Source organism: Lampetra fluviatilis, chromosome 4, assembly GCF_964198595.1.
Source record: "Lampetra fluviatilis chromosome 4, kcLamFluv1.1, whole genome shotgun sequence".
Lineage (NCBI taxonomy): Eukaryota > Metazoa > Chordata > Hyperoartia > Petromyzontiformes > Petromyzontidae > Lampetra > Lampetra fluviatilis.
In genome coordinates, this window is record NC_136278.1 from 886,742 (window position 1) to 907,229 (window position 20,488).

A 20,488-nucleotide genomic window follows, 5' to 3' on the forward strand; every position below is an offset into this window, starting at 1 on the left:
ATCCACACACACACACCCATCCATCCACACACACCCCCACCCACTCAGCCGGCCAGCAAGCCACATATATACCTACCCACCCGCTCAGCAGCTCATTCACCCATCTAATTATCCAGCCGGCAACTCTTCCACATCCCCACTAAAAAAGTCATCCACACAACCACCTACCCAGCTACCCACTCATCTAGCAAGAAAGCCAGCCACACAGCTACTCATTCACCCAGCCACCTATTTAACAAGCCACCCACTCAGCCTGCCAGCCTGTCAGACACCAACCGAGTTAGCCACCCACACATCCACCTCTTGTTAACCCATCCGACCACACAACACCCCCTCCACCCACTCACCCACCCACTCACCTACCTACCCATTCACTCTACCAGTTACCCAGACGCCCAATCAACCATACAGCCGCCTACCCAACTTCTAACCCAGAAACCTACCCATTAATTCACTCATCAATCCAGTTATTCAGCCAACCACTAATCCACCCAACTATTCATCCAGCCACAGTCCAAGAATACTTCACCACACACCCATCCAATGACCAAGCAACTCACATAGCGACCAATCCAACAATTCACAGATATTCAGCCACCTACCCACCTGGTTATCCTTTTAGTTACCAAAGCAGCCACTCTCCCACCCATCCCATCATCCTCAGAGCACCTACTCACTCAGTCAAGTGAGCAAGCTGCTCACCCAGCCACCAATCCACACAGACACTCAACCACGCAGCCGCCCAATCAACCACACGACCACTCAACCACAACCAAACACACCCAGTCATCCGACCGCGCACTCGTCCACACTGCCACTTCAGCAATTATAGACACCCAGCCAACCACCCAACTACCCAGTCACTCTGCCATCCAGCCAACAACCCAACTACCCAGTCGCTCTGCCATCCAGCCAACCACCCAACTACCCAGTCGCTCTGCCATCCAGCCAACCACCCAACTACCCAGTCACTCTGCCATCCAGTCAACCGACTCAGCCTCTCACCCAGCTTCCTTTGTAAGCAACATACCGCCCGCCGTGCAGCCACCCTCGCTCCTCTCCTTCCCACCCGGCCTGACACCCCTCACCACCATCACCACCCTCGACACCCTCACACCCCTCACACCTTGTCCGGCAGGCAGGCGCCGTGATTCATGAGTCTTCCTATTTTACTCTTCTTGGAATCTGGGTAAGGGGGCGGTGGTGGTCGGGCCTGCGCGTGATTAAGGGGTACTTGGGGGTCAGGAAGAGATGGGGGAGGGGACCCCCTTGCTGGATCGGGGTGGCAGGGGTTCAAGTCGCCGAAGCTCGCCGCCCCCCCCCCGTCCCCGTAAGAACACAGGCGGCACGACTCCCAAGTGTACAAACGCACTCGGTTTGTTATTTTCTGTCATTAACGAACATAAATTACAAGCAGCAGCAACGAAATCAAGGACCTTAACGAGTGAAATTATACATCTGTGCGCATGTTGTTGGCATGTGTCGGCGTTCATCGGTGCTCGCCAACAACAATTGCCTCCAAGGGTCTGTATTGTCTTCGTCTTTCACATAGCGAGCTCACCACCTTTGAGTTCGTGTGTGCGTGTGAACGACCAAGGGCTGTGCGAGTGTGCGGCGGGTTTGTGTGTTCGCGTGCGAGCGAGCGGGGGCGTGTGTGTACGAGTGTCAATCGTGGGAGTGTATGAGCGTGTGAGTGCGCGGGTGTGTTGTTGTCATGTGCGTGTGTTGTTGTTGTTCATTGCGTGTGTGCGGATGTTTTGTTGTTCGTTGCGTGTGCGGATGTTTTGTTGTTTGCTGCGTGTGTGAGGGTGTGTTGTTGTTTGTTGCGTGTGTGTGGATGTTTTGTTGTTCATTGCGTGTGTGAGGGTGTTGTTGTTGTTTGTTGTGTGTGTGCGGATGTGTTGTTGTTCATTGTGTGTGTGCGGGTGTGTTGTTGTTGTTGTTCGCTGCGTGTTGTTTTTGTTGTTCGCTGCGTGTGTGCGGGTGTGTTGTTGTTGTTCGCTGCGTGTGTGTTGTTGTTGTTGTTCGCTGCGTGTGTGCGGGTGTTGTTGTTGTTCGCTGCGTGTGTGCGGGTGTGTTGTTGTTGTTATTGTTGTTCACTGCGTGTGTGCGTGCACTGCGCCCGTTTCCAGCAACAGGCAGCAAAGCTTCCGCCATTTTGCACAGCCTGACAAGTGCACCAGGCCCGGCGCAATCTCTGTAGTGACATCACCGCCACTTAGTGGCGAATGGCGGCAGCGGCCGAGTTGCTGCTGCTGCTGCTGCAGATGGCGCCAACGCAGGCGACACCGGGAGGAGGAAATCGGTGAACAAACACAGCTCCAACCTCCTTCAAATATGTCCTAGCACTCGGGGGCGGGGATGTGCGAGGGGGTGGGGGAACTGTCTAGGCGGACCCCCAGATGTGAAAAGGGGGTAGGGGGAGTGGGGTCACACTGCAGTCCGAGACGCAAGGTCCTGAAGGTCCGGCCTTCGCCCAAGGGGAAGGTCGCACGTCCAAGTCCAACGGCTTCCATCCGTCTCGCCTGCGATCCACCTCCATCCTCCTCCTTGTGACAGCGTAACGGATTACGGAGGTCAAGTTGAGGTCGTGTCGCACAACCAGGGAATAAGCAGTGGCCTACAATCCACCTCCTCCCTCTCCCTCCATCTCCCTCCTCTTCCTCTTCTTCCACTCCCCCCCCGTCTCCTCGCTCGTTCCATCCCATGGAGTGACGCGATCGGGGCGACTCCCGAGGTCGATCGAGAGTTCTCATCGCGCCCTCTCGTGGCCGAGCGAGCCGGTCAGTCGTCCTTCCCCGTGTCGGCCCTCGGCGTCACCACCACCTGCACCACAAAGTCCTTGGCAATGCGGGCGTCCACGAGGCGCGTGCGGTCGGCGAGCAGGCGCCCCGAGTAGAACCAGCGCTGGCTCGACGGCTCGGGCCCCTCCAGCGCCTGCAGCCGGCGCTTGGCTTGCAGCACCGTGTCGGTGGTGCGCGCCACCAGCCGCACGTCGCGCCCCATCATCGACACGCGCAGGCGCAGGGGAAGCTCCTGGCCGGGGGGCGGCGGCGGCGGCGCCGACTGGGCGTCCGAGGTCTGGAATCGGCAAAACCGCGCGCGGAGATCCGGTATTAGGGGGTGGAATTTACCATCGTCCCCACACGAATGCACGCGCACCTATGGCGAGTTTCACGCTCCTAAACGTTCCCGCCACGTTCAAGGTCACGAGGTCGCTGTGGGCAAAGCCGCCGATGCCACCGCCGCACCTCGCTACCAGTGCCTCCCACCGTCCTCCGCCAGATCACCGGCGACACCAAACGACCTCCAAGATCTGTCCTGATGGTAAACCCAGCACGCACGTGGCTGCCTGTAATCCAGCAGTGCGGAGGCAGCAGCGAGGGTTGGTGGATCGCACACGTGTTGCCAAACTCCCTTCATGGGCATCGAGAAGGTACCGTGAACTGGAGCGCCAGGAGAAGGCGGCACAGCAAAGTGTGGGGTAATAGGATCCGTCCCGTCTGAATGGGAGAGCGTGTCGTCCCCAACATGTGGCCGTTCTCCAGGTGCTTCCATCTCCTTCCACACGGTAAACAACTCATTCGTTGGATATATCAATAACTCGACATTTATCCCACCATCTAGTGTGACACACACACACACACACCTGTGTGATACAGTGAAGAATAAACCAGAGGAGATGACTGTGAAGTATTTGATCCATGATGGAGGTTTTTTTGGGTTAGATCGCGTAAATATGTGTGTCATTAAAACCCGCCACCACCCGACACAGCCAACTAGTAAGGGTTGTCACGTAAACAGAACGTGGCCAATTCGTCATTAGTACAACACTAACCGGTGTGTTGGAATTGTGTTGACCACGTTTTTGTGATATTGTGCAAAGTGTTGGGGGGGGGGATTACTGAGTCCACGAACATTACACGCATGTGCATTATGCGAGCCCTTTGATCTTGTATTTTCTGCAAATCCCGTGACGTGTAATTCCCGTGATCACAGCGCCCCCTAGTGGACCCGGCCATGATGGAACCTCAGCTTGGCAAACCAGGGACAGGGATAGCATCAGGATTAGGGTTTCAATCAAGGTCGGGGTTCAAAGTTAATTAACTGGAGATAATGACCTTCACATTGAACCCGCATGTATCATCATCGTGATATCTCGACAAACACATCTGTGAAGTTTCCCGAATTGTGGAACATCCCTGGGAGTACTGTGCGCAATTATTCTGTCTCACTCTTGCACACGCATCCCCGTCTCGTTCCTGACGCGCGTACGGTGACCGTGTGATGCGACCGCACGTGGGGTCGCCGCGTTGGGTGGGGGGGGGTTGCTGGCGCCACCGACGCCGTCGTGCGCTACCTGCGAGTCTCCGTCCGAGTTGCCCCCGCCGCCCCCTTCCACCAGGTTCACGGGGGGCGCCAGGCAATAGACGGGTAGGCGGTAGCGGTTGCCCAGCTCATCGTAGCACTCCGTCAAGGACCCTGCACAGACAACACAAACCCCGCCCGCTCTGTAGCTCACGCAAACCGTCGGGCCGAGCGCTGCTGGCAAACGCCTATGAAGGCCGGCGTGGTGCACGACGGGGTGGGTGTGGTGAGCGCCATGCCCGGACGCCTTTGTCTCTCCAATGCTGGTGTATACACACCGAATCAGTTTCTTATTCAGGGCAAGTCGAGGAACGGCCCGGGACCGGTTCAGAGATCACTCGCCACTGATGTTAGTCCTGGCTGGTCATTTTGCAAGCATACCTACTATAATCACCTAGGAATGTCTATCCTGAACGCTCGTGACGTCACTCCACATCGACCAGCCCCCCTCATTAATATTCATGAGTAGGTGACGTGCTGCAAATGGACAACCCCCCCCATTATTATTACCTACTATAATGAGCCAAGAATGTCTGTGTGCAACGCTCGTGACGTCACTCCACATTGACCAGCCCCCCCTCATTAATAATCATGAACAGGTTACATCCTCCACATGGACCCCCCCCTCATTAATAATCATGAGCAGGTGACGTCACTCCACATAGAACAGCCCAATAATAATTACAAGGTGACGTCCTCCAAATAGACACCCCCCCATTCATAATAATTAGCGGGTGACGTCACTCCACATGGGGGGCCGAGGCGCCTCCTCCCCCCTCCTCGGCGTCAACTCACAACCCTCACTACAAAGGCAGAACCCTCACGTCACGCGATCTCCGTAGCGCCATTGAGACATCAAAGTAAAAAGGACGTCATGATGAACAAGGGATGATAACCTTTAAATGAAACAGGTCTGTGTCACCGCGCCCTTACAAATTGCACGCCAATTGATGCAATGAATACAACGTCGCGGTCTGCTTTTCACATGCAAGTTTCAGATTTACTGCAATACTTGGGCAGGCAAAAGGCTCGTAGAAAAGAGAGTGCATAACTGCGGTCGAGGAGATCTGGAGCTTTGTATGGGAAAAGGCCAGGCAGTTTCCACACTGTGTGACGCATCCGATGAAAAGATAATACCGACAGATTTATTTGGTCAGACCGCTGCTGCCAAACTGGAGCTGGTCAAGAGTACACTGCCAAAGTATGGGGGGGGGGTCTTTGCACTCTCTCCATAGCTGCCCCTTTACTCATGGAGCGCTGAGGGAGTGGAATGTGAGATGACACATTTCCCAGGCAGGTGCATGTTTTGGTGGGGCTGATGTTAAGGCCCCACCTGCTTTGTCGCACGCTCCAGCTTTAGCAGCAGTCACTCCGACTCCTTCTCAAACTGAGAGATAACTACCAGGTCATCAGTACGCTCAATATGTGTTGGTCAGGGGGGGGAAGCGACCCCTTCACCGCATCCGGGGCATCAATCAGCCTCCCATTGTATCTGCACCCAATGGCACGGCCATGGAAAGCTTCTTGCACTATGCGGTTGAGTAAATAATTTTCCACGAGAACAAAACATCGTTCTTAGCAGATTGACTATTGCAATTTTATATTTTGAGATGTGACACAGCGATCGTGAAGCAAACTAAAGGCTCGAGTTATTCGAGGCAAGTTTCCAGTTACAATATACCTTGCAACAATGTTGCCCACGTTTCTCCATTTCACCGGGACTCGTGGTACCAACGGCGGAACAGAGAATCGACCTCGTCGCCACGCGCACGCCGCGACGTCTAATCGAATCGCCGGGAGGTCGGCGAGAATCGTTCAAACGAGCGCGGCTCGTTTGCGCGCCCGTGAATGCGTACCGTGCGGCAGCGAGATGCTGGCGCCGTCCACGATGGCTTGCGCCAGCTGGTGGTCCCCACCCTCGAAGGCGGAGGCTGCGGCGCGCAGTGCGTCCCAGATCTCCTTGCGGCCCTCGAAGGCCGGCGCCGTGTCCCAGAACTCGTCGCGCTTGCTACGCAGCTGCCCCGCCGTCATGGGGAACTCGCTCTTCCATTTGGGGCGCTCTTTGCGCAGCGGCTGGTTCCGGCCCAGCGCCACTGCGGGTGGGGACAATGGCGGGGGGCCGACATGACGTGCCGACGCTCGTCATCGCGCACCGTCCGCTCCTCGCGTCCCACGTCGATGAACTCGCAGACGTCGAGAGGTTCCCAAGTCTCGCGGCGTTGTTGGGGATAGTGTCCCACGTTTTTGCTCTACGTGCTTGGGAGCTTCTTCAAGAATTGAACCGAATTCGAGAAGCTCCCAGCACACGGAGCGAAGCATCGGACATCGCACCGCATTCTACACGAACACACGTAGACAAGTCATAACGTGTGACTGATCATCACAGTCATACATCACCATCGTCATCATCGCCATCACACATTCACCAATACCCGTCATTAGCCACTGAGGGTGACGTGACCACAGCGTCTGTGCCAGGCCAGGTGCACTTTGAGGCCACGTGAAGTGTCGAAGACTCGCTGACAGGAGGTCTCGGGGCAGACCCAGGTGCTATGTGCTGACTGACTGAGATGACTGGCAGATGCACAAGCTGTACCCCCTACCGTGCCAACTTACTGCATTTTAGCCACCCGGAGCTCTGCTCATTTTTGTAAGCGTCGCTCCTCTGCTCCCTGTTGTTATTGGAGGGCCACTACCTCCAACCAGTAGCGTCCTTCACGAGCCTCCTCAATGGAGGCTGATCTTGACACCGCTGGTACCAGTCTTCGGAAAGTCCACTCAGCTCCATATTCTCCCGTACCGCGTCAGTCCATCTCTTCTCCAGACCGTGTCGTACCAGTTTAGCCCCCTCTATCCGGCCAAACAGAAGCTGCTTGGACATGCGGTGGTTGGGCATGCGGGCTTCATGACCCAGCAGCCATCATACACACACCATCACCGGCCAGCACCCTCCCACCCCTGCCCCCATCTCCCTGCCCTAAGCAGGATTTTCTCTCTGCCTCAAAGCCGGATGAATTAATCCGCGGATTAATTATTGAGACACGGGGCCCGGGAAGGGGTCAAACCACCCTTCTAGGCCTCCGGACAACACTCCTTTCCACACCTCCCGTGGTGGATCTCCTCCGGGTTCTCCTTTTTAGATGAATTATTACGCTTGTTTACAAGAAAACTTTTCAGAAGGATTCTACCAAGTTATCGCTGTAGACAGCGGGTGTTGCTATGTGTGAGTGTGTGATCCCAATTTAGTAATCTGGATGTAATTTTCAATCATTGGGATGTGGTTTTGGCCAATGCCAGTTACATTGTTGTGGGTGTTTTAGTTATGGTCGGAAATCGGAGAACCCATACACCCACTCGCTCACACACTCTCAACACGCTCACATTCACACACGCGCGCGTTCACTCGCTCACACACTATGCAGAACAGCGGTCTCGCTCACATTATCTCACTCCCACACACACTCACTCATCATCTTACTATCTCACTCCCACACACACTCACTCATGCTCTCACCCACTCGCACACTCCGCAGAACAGGGGGAGACATACAAACTCCAGAGAGGGGCGCCCGGGTCGGTAATCGAACCCAGGACGTTCTTTCTGTGAGACACGAGTGCCACCACTGCGCTACCACCACTCGCCTCGTGTTCATTGGCAAACATCTCCAATGGAGTAACAGCGCCCTCCTTAAAGTCGTCTTGAGACTCGGCGAGACATTCCGAGAGAAAACAACTAATTACGTTATCGTTGTTGTGCAGAGCCAGTAAGTGGAAATTACACATTTGTGTGGCGAGGACGAGTAATACCCAGAGAAATCCAATGAGCAGCAATCACTCGGTAATGGGCAGTGTAATAAGAGACAGGGGGCAGTGTGACGGGCATGGCTATGGGCAGTGTGAGGGGCAGTGTAAAGGGGGTGACCCCCCCCCCTGACCCCCTTGAACTGGGCTCCCGCCCTCCTGCCATTAACCCTGACCGAGGGGCTGGGGGACAGAGCCCCCCCCTACCCCGGTTGGCTGCCACCGCCGCCCCCCCCCCCCCGGACCCCCACAAGCAGCGCCCCCCCAAAAAAAAGCCCAACAGCAGTGTCCACCACCCCCCCATTCGGAGTGGCTGTGGAGACAATGGGGGAGACAATGGGGGGAGACAAGCCCATGAGGTCACCACGCGCACAATGCTGCCAGCGACGAGCACCTCCCCGCCGCCAGCCATCGCTTCCTTCCTGCGGAGACATCCCGCAGCTGCTGCTGCTGCTGGCCCAGCGGGAACCCGACACCTTCGATGGCCGCTCTCTGTCTCATCTCACTCGGGAGGGGGGGGGGCTACACCGCGGAAGGGGGTACGGGGGTATTGGTGCCCCCCCATTAATGCCCTCTCTTAACGGGGGTCTCCCCCCAGCCCCTCACACAGGGGTCCCAGGACCCCTCCCTCACTCACCTCCCGCGCCGTCCGAGTTCTCGTTGAGGCTGCCCGAGGACCCGTGCCGGCTGCCCACGCAGCCTCCCATGGGGCAGTGTGGCCGTGCCCCCGAGCCGTGCCCTTCTCGCACGAGCCGTGCCCCCCGCGTTCCTTTTCTCTCAGCCGCAACGCTCAGTCGAGTCCAGGTCCCGTGGCCCCCCTACTCCTGGATCTTGCCCCGTATCCCCCAGCCTTGCCTCCTGTCCCCGCCGTCTCTCGCCGTCTCTCAGAGCCTTGCCCGGCAACTAAGAGCCTTGCCCCCTCTTCCTGGCTCTGCCTATACAGCACCACAGCATTGCCCCTTATAGCTCGCCGTGCCTATAAAACCCCGCAGCCTTGCCCCCTCTCCCTGGCTCTCAAACCCAGCGGCCTTGCCCCTCTCTCACTGCCTGTCTACCGAGCCCAGCGGCCTTGCCCCTCTCTCACTGCCTCTCAAACCCAGCGGCCTTGCCCCTCTCTCCCTGGCTCTCGAACCCAGCGGCCTTGCCCCTCTCTCACTGCCTGTCTACCGAGCCCAGCGGCCTTGCCCCTCTCTCGCTGCCTCTCAAACCCAGCGGCCTTGCCCCTCTCTCACTGCCTCTCAAAGCCAGCGGCCTTGCCCCTCTCACTGCCTCTGCCTCTCAAACCCAGCGGCCTTGCCCCTCTCTCACTGCCTACCAAACCGAGCGGCCTTGCCCCCCTTCTGTTTTGCACTCGGGCGCCGCGAGCCCCCGGGGGGGGCGGGGTCACGAGGGGGGTTGTGTGTGACGTCACGGGCACGTGCGCGGGGGTCGTGACGACACTTCCGCCTCGGGCTGACACGCGCGAGGCCGCGCAGACTCCGCCCCCATCCCAACCCTCGTGCGGCTTCTTAGGGTTCAACTACGAAAGATTCGCATTCGTGGACTTATGTGTGAAAGGGGCACTGCCCGAAACGTCGCCTGTTATGTTGATCCTGCGAGTGACTAACACGTGAATCCATACCAGTTGGTAACTATTCACTATTGAATGTAATTCTCATGAGGACCCATGGTGTAAACAAGGGCAGTCTTCATCTTTAATTTATCGCTGTCAACCCATGCGGTTTACTCCGTATTCTTGTTCAGGGATTTTGACTTTTCATACTCCATGCGGCGTACAGCCGTTTCAATGCAGGCAACAACAAAAGTGTTATTTTTTGTGTTTCTCCCTTGTGATGGGCCTTTGTAGGATGAACGTTGAGATTTATCAGGGCACGGGGTGACCAGTAAGGTCTGAATTGGTGTGTAATACGGCAGGACACTGATACAATGGGTTCACAGGTAAGCTAAATCAGTGTGCTGTAAAGAGGCCAAATTACCTGAGACGGCGCCTGTTCTGTCGAGTTGGTGCTGTTGGCTGTGCACGCCCGCCAACGCAGCGTCACCAAATCCCTTTGTTTCTGGGCGAGGCCACGTGTTTTTGATTTTATGCGACACGTTGTGAACCCTCTACCACCCGATAAGATTGTCAGGTTTGCAAAGCTGATGTAGTGAGCACATTCTAAGAACGCTTCTCAGGTGGATTGGACATCTTTGAAATAGAGCTTAATAGCTCATCGAATTCCTCCAGTTTAAATATTCGGATTATTTAAAAAACTGAACCTAGAATGTCATAAAATAACAGACAAGTCGCTTCCTTCACTCGTATGTCCACATAAAATATAACTTTTTTTAACACATCCCATCAGCCACGGCCTTCTGGGGAGAGTGCATAATTTCAGCAGCATTGGTTCAACGCAGTGGACCGGTTGCAACCTTTGGTGCCTCATCAGCAGTCGGCTTCACTTCAATGCTGAACTGCCAGATTGGACAGGCAAGGGCCCTGTTGTGTTTGATAGTGGTCTTGGTCGACACGAAACTTTACACGAGACAAAATAACAATTTACTTATTTAGAATAACCTATTCCAGTAACCACATTTCTCCACAGCAGCAATTATTTAATATTAATGGTGCCAATGATCGCAACGGTTCACGTGCGTGGTTTTACTTTCCGCCAACAAATTACTGCGACTCTTAGGGGGAAGAGGTTGGCGGACCTTTAAGTGTCTCCGATAAGTCGGGGAAAAAGTGAACGAGGTTGCTGCTGCCGCCGCTATGAAGGTGCAGCAGCATCGGGATGATGGTGGCCACATTCCAGACGGTCAGGGGGCTGCCATGGAGAAAGGACGCCCGGGCAGGGTAAGACGTGCAACGTACACGTGCACAGCCATCGTGTCAAGCCACTGCTGGATGAGGGCCTTCTGACGGGGTGTGATAAGATACATGAACTTTAGAATCAGATTTTAACCAATTGATCTGCACGCTCTTTTGCAAGATATACGTGGTATGCAAAACGACGGTTGTCGTGGTGGTGGTAAAACTGTCATCATTATGACCATCGCTCCTGGCATCAATACTCGCGTGCAACGTCGCTCCCCACACTCAACCCCTCTCCCTTTTCCACAACCAGGGTCTCCCAATATTTGCCATTTACACGTAACAAACAAATCCTTTCCTCCGTAATACTGCCATAAGGAGAACAAGTATATAATGGAAGACGTTTCAGGCAATTGCCCTTCACAGCACGAAACTATGCAAGAGAGATATGGATTCACATGTAAGACAGGCCAACAATCGAATCATGTTTATTTAACAGATAAAAAAAAATCAATGACTGTAAACGTGTTGGTATTCACTAAGGTGTGAGCCAGTGTGCTCTTGTGGGTGTGCTGGTGTGTGCCTGTGCTGTGTAGCAGCAAAGTACAGCTCGCCTGGGACGAATGCTATCTTGACGTCACCACCACTTTGTGGCGAATGGTGGCTGTTGCTCCTGCGCTGCTGGTAGGGCTGTGGGTGTACTTAGCCTGGCACAGGTACTCTTGGGACATCACCATCATTGAGTGGCCAATGGCAGCTGTTATTGATGTTGGTTGGTGTGGGCGTGGTGCTTGTGTGTGTGCTAGCGCTGGTGTGTGTGCTTGCATAGCTGGTGTGGCTGCACTGGGGTGCCTGTGATGCTGGTGTGCTGCCAGTGCCGATGTGGTCATGTCTGCAGGTACTCGGGCTGCACGCGTGCCACCTTGCGGTACTCCTTCGCGTGCGTCTTGGGGCACTGCATCTCGCACCAGCTGATCGGCACCATTTGCGCTCCTAGAAGAGGTTGGGTCAGGTCACCAGGGTCAGAGTTGCAGATGTTAAATCAGGTGGTATGTTATGTCCATCTTTACAGCGATTGTGTGCGAGTGTCATATGGGAGTGGCAGTGCCGTGGTTTGCACGCCGCACGAAGAACCAGGCAACCAAGTTTGAATCCCAATTATGGCCGACATCAGTGATGAAAGTCTGACATGGTCCTGAGCCTCAGGTCGATTCAGCCTTAAATAGCACTTGGCATGGTGTATAAATATCACCACTGAGGAAACAAAGGCAGCCGGGCGTTTTGCTAGCCTCACGACCCCCTCGTGATACGTGTTGGCCTTCATAAGTGTTCGCTAACGGCACTTTTGCCAAGAACCCGTTGAGGCTATAAGGGGGACCTTAGTCTCTGTATAGTATAGCGTGGTCTGTATGCCGTATGCGAGCGCGTGTGCCATGACCTCACCTGCCTCGCTGTGCCCCACTACCACCCCCAGCTCGTTCTCGGCAGTGCTCAGCAAGTAGGATTGCGAGTCGCCCAGTGAGATCTTGAGTCAGTTCCGCCGAGTCAGGGAACGAACAACGTCGTGAACATCACCACCGAGAACCTGGGTTCGAGTCCGGGTTTACAACTGCCTCTGATTAAACCGGGATCTCAAGTGCAGTGAGTTGATGGTCTGAGCCCAGTCACCAATGACTGCACAATAAACATCACATGAAAGTTGGCTAAATTTCAGCTCCGAGCATTAAAAAACATCAGTTTGAAATGATGGAATTACTCCCTGTAAGCAGTATAGGTGGGAAAGGCCTGTTATATTTATGGCTCAGAAGGCACTTGAAGGCATCTCAGAGGTGGTTGTGATATCGGCTTCTGGATATCACTTTTTTTACCAAAACATAAGAGTCATTGCAAGCAGATAATAAAAAAACATGATTGAGTCTCATCTAGAACTACAGCGACGTAAATCTGATGCGCTGACAAAACGCATGGCGCTTCAAGGATACCACCCGTGCTAGGACGATGTCTCCGGGCCGAAAGGATTTGTAGATTTCCACCTGCATCAACAAGATCAAAGTTAGGTAAGGTTGGCAGATCACGTGGAGAACATTGTTCTTTAATCGCTCAAGTGAGGTGACCAGGTGACCCTGTGACCCCATGTGCCACCGCGACGGAGCTCGGCGACGGCCGCCTGTACCTTGTCTTTTTCCGTCGCTCGAACGTCTTCTTTCCTTGAAACAAAAAAAAACATCGAGGGATGTCGGTCATTGCAGTGGGTGGCTCCGTGTGACCGACTCAAGCATGCTTTTCAGTGGGTGCCAGGGCCGCTGAGGAGACACTCACCGGATGGTCCCCCGGAAGATGCCCTTAAGAGGGGTAGACCCCACAAAGAGGATCTGGCACCGGGCAAATCGAGGGTTAATGCTGCTGATCTGGACACGGGGGAATCAGGAGGAGGGTACAGGGGTTAAGATAAGCATGGTTAGGGTTATAACACTCCACCATGGCCACCACATCCGTACCACTACCATCATCACCACCACCGCCATGCCGAGTCGGAGCTGACCTTTCCCGTAACGACGACGCCGATCTCAGGAACGAGCTGCGTGTTCGTGTCGCGCACCACCTCCATCACCGGCAGCTGTGGAGACATCACCACCTCGGTCAACATCGTCAGGACCCCGGCCTGCTCCCCCTTCGTGCGCTCTCCGCTGAGTGCAGGCGAGGGGTGTGTGGCAGGCTGCGGCCAGCATGTGGCGTCCATCACAACCGCACCCCGAGTTTTTATCATAAGGATGCCAGACCTCCATGTGAGGCTGAGTCGTCGGCATAGGGAATGATACGAGGCACACTTTCCGCCAAAAGATGAGCGAGTTAAGCAAGTGCCGGGAATTGGCAAGGGTTCTCTCACTATTCACGTGTGGTCTTCTCTCTCCCCACTAACTCACTCTCACTACCTACTCACTCACTCTTGTCTAGCTCTTGGCTGAAACAGCCCCGCATTGAACGAAGGATTTGGTGTCAACGGATTTTTTTAGTAGAAAGCTAGAGGCTTGTTTTGGGTCCTATTGGGCTGTTGGAATAGAGGATAAAGGTTGTTTGTGTAAATGAAAAACATAATTTAAAGTTCTTTTGTCAATCCACTACTGAATTAAGGCCTCCCCACACCAAGTCATGGGAGTTGTTTGACCCTCATTTGCCACCCTGGTCAGTGTGGGTTGGTGAAAAAAAACCAAGACCAGTTTATATATATATCTCTCTTTTCCTTTTCCCCCCATCCTGGTCCCCACTTTGCAGGTCACAGTCAGTGCACATCTCTACCACCTTTTCGAGTATCGGTTTGTGTAACTGTATATGCTCCGGTGCATTTAATTGTTGCACTCTTGCTGAAAACACAAATAAAATAGAGAAGTCACTCGGCACTGGTCTTAGCCGAAACTGCCACTTACCAAGCCACAATCATCGGTTCGTCGCCGCCCATACCCAGCCAAGGACGCGAAAAGGTACCCGTGGCGGGAGTAGGTGCCACTGCCCTCCCTGCACTCCTCCGCGCTGCACAGGCGCTCACCTGGATGGGATACACGGCACAAGTGATGTGACTTAACGCGTTTCACTCAAACTGCTCTGAGCTGTATGCATCACGTCACACATAGCACGAAATCGATATCATGGTAATGTTAAAGTAAAGTTTCTTCTCATTAAATGATAACACTGGCATTGAACAGCCCGAGACCAACGCAGTTGTGTAGATGCGAGAGAAGCGCTTTAATGTTATTCTGCGCGAATTTGGCGGGAGTATACTTACAGTGTATATATATAATCGTTTAAGTCTACAATGATGCATATTTATACTACTTTATTGTATAATCAAAACAATTACAAGTTTAATTCACGACCCTTCTTCAATCCACTGATGAAGGCCTCTCCCTGCTCGCCGTGTCGGTCACGGGGTTGTGTGTTCCCCTCACCACCACGCTGCTGATTGGTGGTGCAGGGTAGGCCCAGAACCGGTTCAGCTGCTACACTCGCCACTGACGCTCGGCTAGGGACTCAATTTCGCCGGGTTTCAGATGCAGTCTGCTTACCACTACGCCACCACGCCCGCCGTACAATGTTACGTGTATTAAATCGCGTTGAGTAATTGTCATCGTGTCGGGGGTGGTGGCGCACTGCGCTGTTAACTCGGCCGTGATTCGATGCCTGGGCCAAGGCGAACACCACTGGCGATTGATATCTGAACCGTTACCTGGGCCTCCCTTTGACCAAATCCGCACCGAGTAACATAGCGGAACACGGTCAAACAACGCCCACGACCGACACGGCGTACAGGGGAATTCATCCAGCAGTGGAGCGAGCAAATCGCTCTCAAAAGCAATTCACGCGGTACAACACACCTGGTATGCACGCCCTGGGGGCCGCCATGTTGAAACGGCCACCTCGAACAAACGAGCGATCTAATTGGTCAGCGTCCCGCCCAAAGACCGCGCAGCTGATTGGTCGGACTTGAGAATGACGTCACCGGCGTGGAATCCTATTTAGGGGAGTGGGCGCTGCGGGAGGAAGCGAGCGGGGAGAAGATGGCGCGGTGCGGTTGAGTTCGTGGCGGGGCGGATCTGGCTCCACCATCCGCGTCCATCCTCGTCGCCCGGGCAGCTTCGCCCCCCTATCCCGCACGTAGGCGCTCGCCCAGCAACCGCGGGAAGTGATCAGGGGCCACATTTGTGATAAAATGTCTTTTGTTTTTCAAATAAATTAGAGTGATTGAGGACGATGCCGCGCGGAGCCAAGATGCAGCCACGAGGAGCCAAGGGTGAGTTGTTTTGTGGAGCTAGAATTGAGTCGCTTGTTAGCCAGGGTTGAGTGGAACCACCGGAAGCCCGGGTTGGCCCACGTGGAGACCCGGGTTGGCCCACGTGGAGACCCGGGTTGGCCTTGGCCCACGTGGAGACCCGGGTAGGCCCACGTGGAGACCCGGGTAGGCCCACGTGGAGACCCGGGTTGGCCCACGTGGAGACCCTGGTAGGCCCACGTGGAGACCCTGGTAGGCCCACGTGGAGACCCTGGTAGGCCCACGTGGAGACCCGGGTTGGCCCACGTGGAGACCCGGGTTGGCCCACGTGGAGACCCTGGTAGGCCCACGTGGAGACCCGGGTTGGCCTTGGCCCACGTGGAGACCCGGGTTGGCCCACGTGGAGACCCGGGTTGGCCTTGGCCCACGTGGAGACCCGGGTTGGCATTGGCCCACGTGGAGACCCGGGTTGGCCCACGTGTAGCCCCGAGTTAATTTACGTGGATACCTGATTGGGTCCCAATATAAAACGACGTTTCGGGCAATGCCCATACATTTGGCAATAAAAAAGCGTAGTTTGGTCTCATCCGAGTCGAGTGTAAACCCCCCATCCGACGGCTAATTAAAGTCAAGCGAACCAACGTGAGAATATTAATTTTCAGCTCACCGGTGTGTTGGAAAGTAAGATTACTCCCCCAATATTAGGTGGTGCTGCTGAAGCAGTAATTAACTTTGTCACATTTTTCGATTTAAAGCTTTCGTGATTGCAGGGATTCATACTGGTAGGAACCTCCTGGTTACACCAGCCCACAGGGGATTATTGTGTCCGTCCGTCGTGCAGGGAGGGGCTGGGTGGGGAGGGGCTGGGTGGGGAGGGGCTGGGTGGGGAGGGGCTGGGTGGGGAGGGGCTGGGTGGGGAGGGGCTGGGTGGGGAGGGGCTGGGTGGGGAGGGGCTGGGTGGGGAGGGGCTGGGTGGGGAGGGGCTGGGTGGGGAGGGGCTGGGTGGGGAGGGGCTGGGTGGGGAGGGGCTGGGTGGGGAGGGGCTGGTCACCCCGTGGTGCCCTTATAAAACTCAACGTTTAACCTACTCACGCCGGCTTGTGCCCGCCCTCACAGTCGGGCATATTTGCGGAATACACCACGCCGCCGTTGACCCTGGCCAATGACCGAGCAACCCAACGTTCCTACCAGCTCCCTCCGCAGGAATGTGTTATTCTTGGTATTTTCGGTAAAGTCACGTAAAATAAAATTATCACGACGTTTGGATTGCAACACGAGCAATCATCAGGTGTGAAAACCACAGCAAGAAAATTTGAAAAAAAAACGCCACTTTTTTAAATGTATTGCTGTGGCTTTTTCACACCTGATGATGATTGCTTGTGTTGCAATCGAAACGTGATAATTTTATTGCTTTATTATTTCCCTTCTACGTTACTTTACCGAAAGCACCAAGAATATAACTTGGTCACGTTCACGCGCCATTAAGTGTCGGGTGTTTGAGCGCTGCCGACACTTTATTTCCACGATCTGACCCCCCCCCCCCCAAAAAAAAACGCTCAAGTATAAATCATAATCTTTAGTCGCGAAAGTCCACGAGCATCGCGATCAATGGGTAGATAGCCCCGTAGGCGTCCACTGCACATTTAACCAATTTTCATTTAGTCCTGTGGGAATACGCCCGTCTTTCTGGCACCAATCTTTGTCGTCAAGCCATTCATTCTCTGCTAGCTCTTCCCCTCCGTCCCGGTTCCACCCAGTTTGGTGTACGCGCGTTACACTGCATACTGTTTATCTTTGTAACGTTTCACATCGCAGGTAAAGAGGAGGAGGAGGGTGTGGCCAACGCGACCGCCGCCGTGGACACGAGCACCTACAGCGTGGAGGAGCGCCTCGTGGCCAGCGTGTGGGTGCACGAGCGCCGCCACACGGGCGACACCCTCGCGGGCCTGCGCGACCGCTTCGTGGCGCGCTTCGGTCGCGAGGCGGCGCCCACCAAGGCGTCGCTGCTCAAGTGGGAGCGCAAGACGTTCGCCACGGGCTCGGTGCGCGACCTGCCTCGCTGCGGCCGCGCCTCGACGCGCCGCGCCACGTGCGCCGCCGTGGCCGAGTCGGTGCGCCGCTACCCCGCCAAGTCCACGCGGAAGCGCTCTGCCGAGCTCGGGGTGCCGCGGTCCACCATGAAGGACCACATCAAGAAGGACCTGCGGTGGCAGCAGGGGGGGGAGGTGCGGCAGCAGGAGGACCAGCAGAGGCAGCTGCCGGTCTCGGACAGCGGGTCGCCCCAGAGCCGGCTCGACCCGAACACAGCGGCTCCGGGAGTGGCGGCCGACGATGGCGGTGATGGTGCCGGTGGCGCCAAGGGACTCGGCGTCTAGATGTGTGATCGGCCATCGTTGAGAGACAAACTCCAGACATCTGACATCTCATCCATCCAGCCGTGAGCGAGCGGAGGAGAGGGGTGGACAAGGATTGGCGGGCCGAGAGCTGAAACCAGCAGGAGTCGGGGAAGAGGTAAGCGTGCCGTGGAGTCTGGGTGGAGCCCATTTAGAGCCACGGATGAGCTCCAATTGTCCGTGATGGGGCCAGTGGACAACCAGCCGGGTCGATTTAACACGTCGGCTTTTGCGACCAATATCATCCAGGTTCATTGTTAAATCCGTACAGAGGTAGGGGTCAGTCGAGGGCCATTGAGCACCGTGACTGAACCAGTCATGCCACCATTATTGGACGGTCAGTGGAGCACCTAGCGGTCAGCTCTGCGCAATTGTCGAGTCCTTTATTCAGTCGACAGACGTGCACAGTTGTGTAACCAAAGTGGTCTGCGAGAATCTCGATCAACTATTTTTGTTTAGCAGGTAAGGCCCGCTGAGTTTGTTAATCTCAAAGAAGTTTGCTTATCTTGTGGACATCTTTAGCAGCCAAATACTCTTAAACGCGTGATGTTGATTCTAAATGTGGAGGGGAAAACCCATGCCACCACGGCGAGAGCGTGCAAACAAGTCTGCAGCGCCATGTAAGCTCCCAAAATGCTGGCGTCAGGATCGAAATCGAACCCACGATCACCTGTATACCAGGCGAGGTAACATCTCGTCATCGTGGCGTCCAATATACACAACACTATACTGTACACAATGCAATGTGTATACTGTATACAATATACACGGCACGGTGTGCTGCGTGTGTAACCCAGTGGTTAGTCAGCCGCCCGGGCTCCCGTGCCTGGCTCGGCGTTACACCGCTGGGAGAGCAACGGCCCCCCAAGGCTCCCCCGCTCCCTCTCGTCGTCTTGACGCGGGGGCAGTGGGGGGCAGGGGGGCGGGGCCTGCTCGAGAGTGGGCGGGGCTTGCGCCGTCGGCCCCGCCCTAGTCAGCGCGCCTACAAAACCACGTGATGACATCCTGTGGACTTAACACTCATCTTCTTGGTTCTTTTGGTAAAGTCACGTAGAAGGGAAATAATAAAAATAAAACATAATAAAATAAAATTCTCACGAATTTAGCATATGGAAAATTAATTTTCCATGCAAATTCCTTTGTCAAGGTGCTCTAACCCAGCTTAAATATACGCTGCCAAGCTTGGTGATGTTCATTCGGACGCTGTCTTTCCGACAGCCCCGTTCTTCACCTGAGGACGGCTGCTTGTGTTGTGGCTGAAACGTCGTGAGAATTAAATTTTATTATTTCCCTTCTACATGACTTTACCGAAAGAACCAAGAAGATGAATCTCTGCAGTCTTGAAAGCTTTAAATCGAAACTTAACAGACTGTTGGGGCAAGTGCTGTTGGCGAGCACCTATTAAGGCCTGGAACTGTACTCTAGGGGGTGGGTAACTGGCACCGCCCAGCCGCCTTTGTCTCCCCAGTGGGGATATTTACACTGCACCAGGTACTAATTTGAGGCCGAGTCGACCTAGGTGGAGGCCCATGACCGGTTCAGATAATCGTTGCCGTGAGTGGGAATTGAACTCGGGTTGCGGGGTTTGTAGCTCAGGGTGATAACTGCTACAATTCGCTGTCTTGTTTACGTATAACATGCAATTTCCACAGGCCTAACCCTAAAGCTGTGGGCCCTTGAAATGCAATAAACACAAGCAGTCTGGACACGTGTAAATATTGCTTGTTCGCTAGGTATAGGCTGGACCTTGCAAACGAGATGCTCACCATAAGGGATTTTCCTGGTGGAACAAGGTAATCACATTAAGTTCTCCAATTGAAAAACATTGATTCTTGAACGTGTACCAAGGGGAACACGCAGCCATGAGCTTACAGAAAATGTGCTGCACTTGCCTTCTGGGAGTGTAACTTCCAGATTGAAAGAAACCAAAGGTCTGGTATTGGTATTCATTGTCCTGTCAGGCTTGGCTGAAATCAATGCTGATAAACAATCTAGCTTCATATTAGGTTTCAGTTTAACTTGACCTTTCTTGTGTAGAATAAGTAAACTGAAGGCAATGTCCCACAAGTTGTTTCTGCTCCTGTGTTGCAGGTGATGGAGGGGAAGGAAACCCCCACTACCCCTGTGGCTGCTGGGTCCAAAGGATTTATTATTGAAGTTTCTGCATTGATTAGATTATCTACGATTTATGCAAATGATATGGTAACAGTACAAACTTGAGGAATGAGACATTTTACAAGAGCCTGAGTTTTGGTTTCAATAAAGCCGATTTTTGTGAAGTTCTGTCTGGCCCTGAGTGTTGTGGAGTGCTGATTAAGTCACAAGAGCAGGGAGTGGTGGTGTGATATTTATTACAGTTTAGGGTAG

At 54.4% G+C, this 20,488-nt stretch overlaps 3 protein-coding genes and 1 non-coding gene across 4 annotated transcripts; 2 read left to right on the forward strand and 2 right to left on the reverse strand.

The window, feature by feature from the left end:
- Positions 1 to 1,385: 1,385 nt before the first annotated feature.
- Positions 1,386 to 9,561, reverse strand: UBTD2 (ubiquitin domain containing 2). Its single transcript, XM_078855272.1, has 4 exons — positions 8,807 to 9,561; positions 6,225 to 6,461; positions 4,361 to 4,482; positions 1,386 to 3,081 (listed from the first exon to the last, which is right to left on the reverse strand). Exons 1-4 carry the CDS (start codon positions 8,874 to 8,876, stop codon positions 2,785 to 2,787), a joined length of 726 nt encoding a protein of 241 aa, XP_078711398.1. The 5' UTR covers positions 8,877 to 9,561; the 3' UTR covers positions 1,386 to 2,784.
- Positions 9,562 to 11,465: 1,904 nt separating this feature from the next.
- Positions 11,466 to 15,376, reverse strand: EXOSC1 (exosome component 1). The gene is made up of 8 exons (XM_078855046.1): positions 15,334 to 15,376; positions 14,389 to 14,507; positions 13,506 to 13,580; positions 13,283 to 13,371; positions 13,137 to 13,170; positions 12,946 to 12,996; positions 12,407 to 12,488; positions 11,466 to 11,956 (listed from the first exon to the last, which is right to left on the reverse strand). Exons 1-8 carry the CDS (start codon positions 15,359 to 15,361, stop codon positions 11,850 to 11,852), a joined length of 585 nt encoding a protein of 194 aa, XP_078711172.1. The 5' UTR covers positions 15,362 to 15,376; the 3' UTR covers positions 11,466 to 11,849.
- Positions 15,377 to 15,462: 86 nt separating this feature from the next.
- LOC144931445 (uncharacterized) lies at positions 15,463 to 20,400 on the forward strand. Its single transcript, XM_078855273.1, has 3 exons — positions 15,463 to 15,749; positions 17,544 to 18,239; positions 20,213 to 20,400. Exons 1-2 carry the CDS (start codon positions 15,710 to 15,712, stop codon positions 18,101 to 18,103), a joined length of 600 nt encoding a protein of 199 aa, XP_078711399.1. The 5' UTR covers positions 15,463 to 15,709; the 3' UTR covers positions 18,104 to 18,239; positions 20,213 to 20,400.
- Positions 18,914 to 19,110, forward strand: LOC144931874 (small nucleolar RNA SNORA74). Its single transcript, XR_013636677.1, has one exon. It is a non-coding gene; the product is annotated as a small nucleolar RNA SNORA74 (small nucleolar RNA).
- Positions 20,401 to 20,488: the final 88 nt, after the last annotated feature.

Bases quoted from the DNA above. Each gene is read 5' to 3' on its own strand.
- LOC144931445 (XM_078855273.1), top strand. From the start codon at position 15,710: ATGCCGCGCGGAGCCAAGATGCAGCCACGAGGAGCCAAGG. The intron at 15,750-17,543 runs GTGAGTTGTTTT...TTCACATCGCAG, and splicing joins GCAGCCACGAGGAGCCAAGG to GTAAAGAGGAGGAGGAGGGT.
- UBTD2 (XM_078855272.1), bottom strand. From the start codon at position 8,876: ATGGGAGGCTGCGTGGGCAGCCGGCACGGGTCCTCGGGCAGCCTCAAC. The intron at 4,483-6,224 runs GTACGCATTCAC...TTGTCTGTGCAG, and splicing joins CAGCATCTCGCTGCCGCACG to GGTCCTTGACGGAGTGCTAC. The intron at 3,082-4,360 runs GTAGCGCACGAC...TGCCGATTCCAG, and splicing joins ACTCGGACGGAGACTCGCAG to ACCTCGGACGCCCAGTCGGC.
- EXOSC1 (XM_078855046.1), bottom strand. From the start codon at position 15,361: ATGGCGGCCCCCAGGGCGTGCATACCAG. The intron at 13,581-14,388 runs GTAAGTGGCAGT...ATGTCTCCACAG, and splicing joins GAACCGATGATTGTGGCTTG to CTGCCGGTGATGGAGGTGGT. The intron at 12,489-12,945 runs GTATCCTTGAAG...AACTGACTCAAG, and splicing joins ACATCGTCCTAGCACGGGTG to ATCTCACTGGGCGACTCGCA.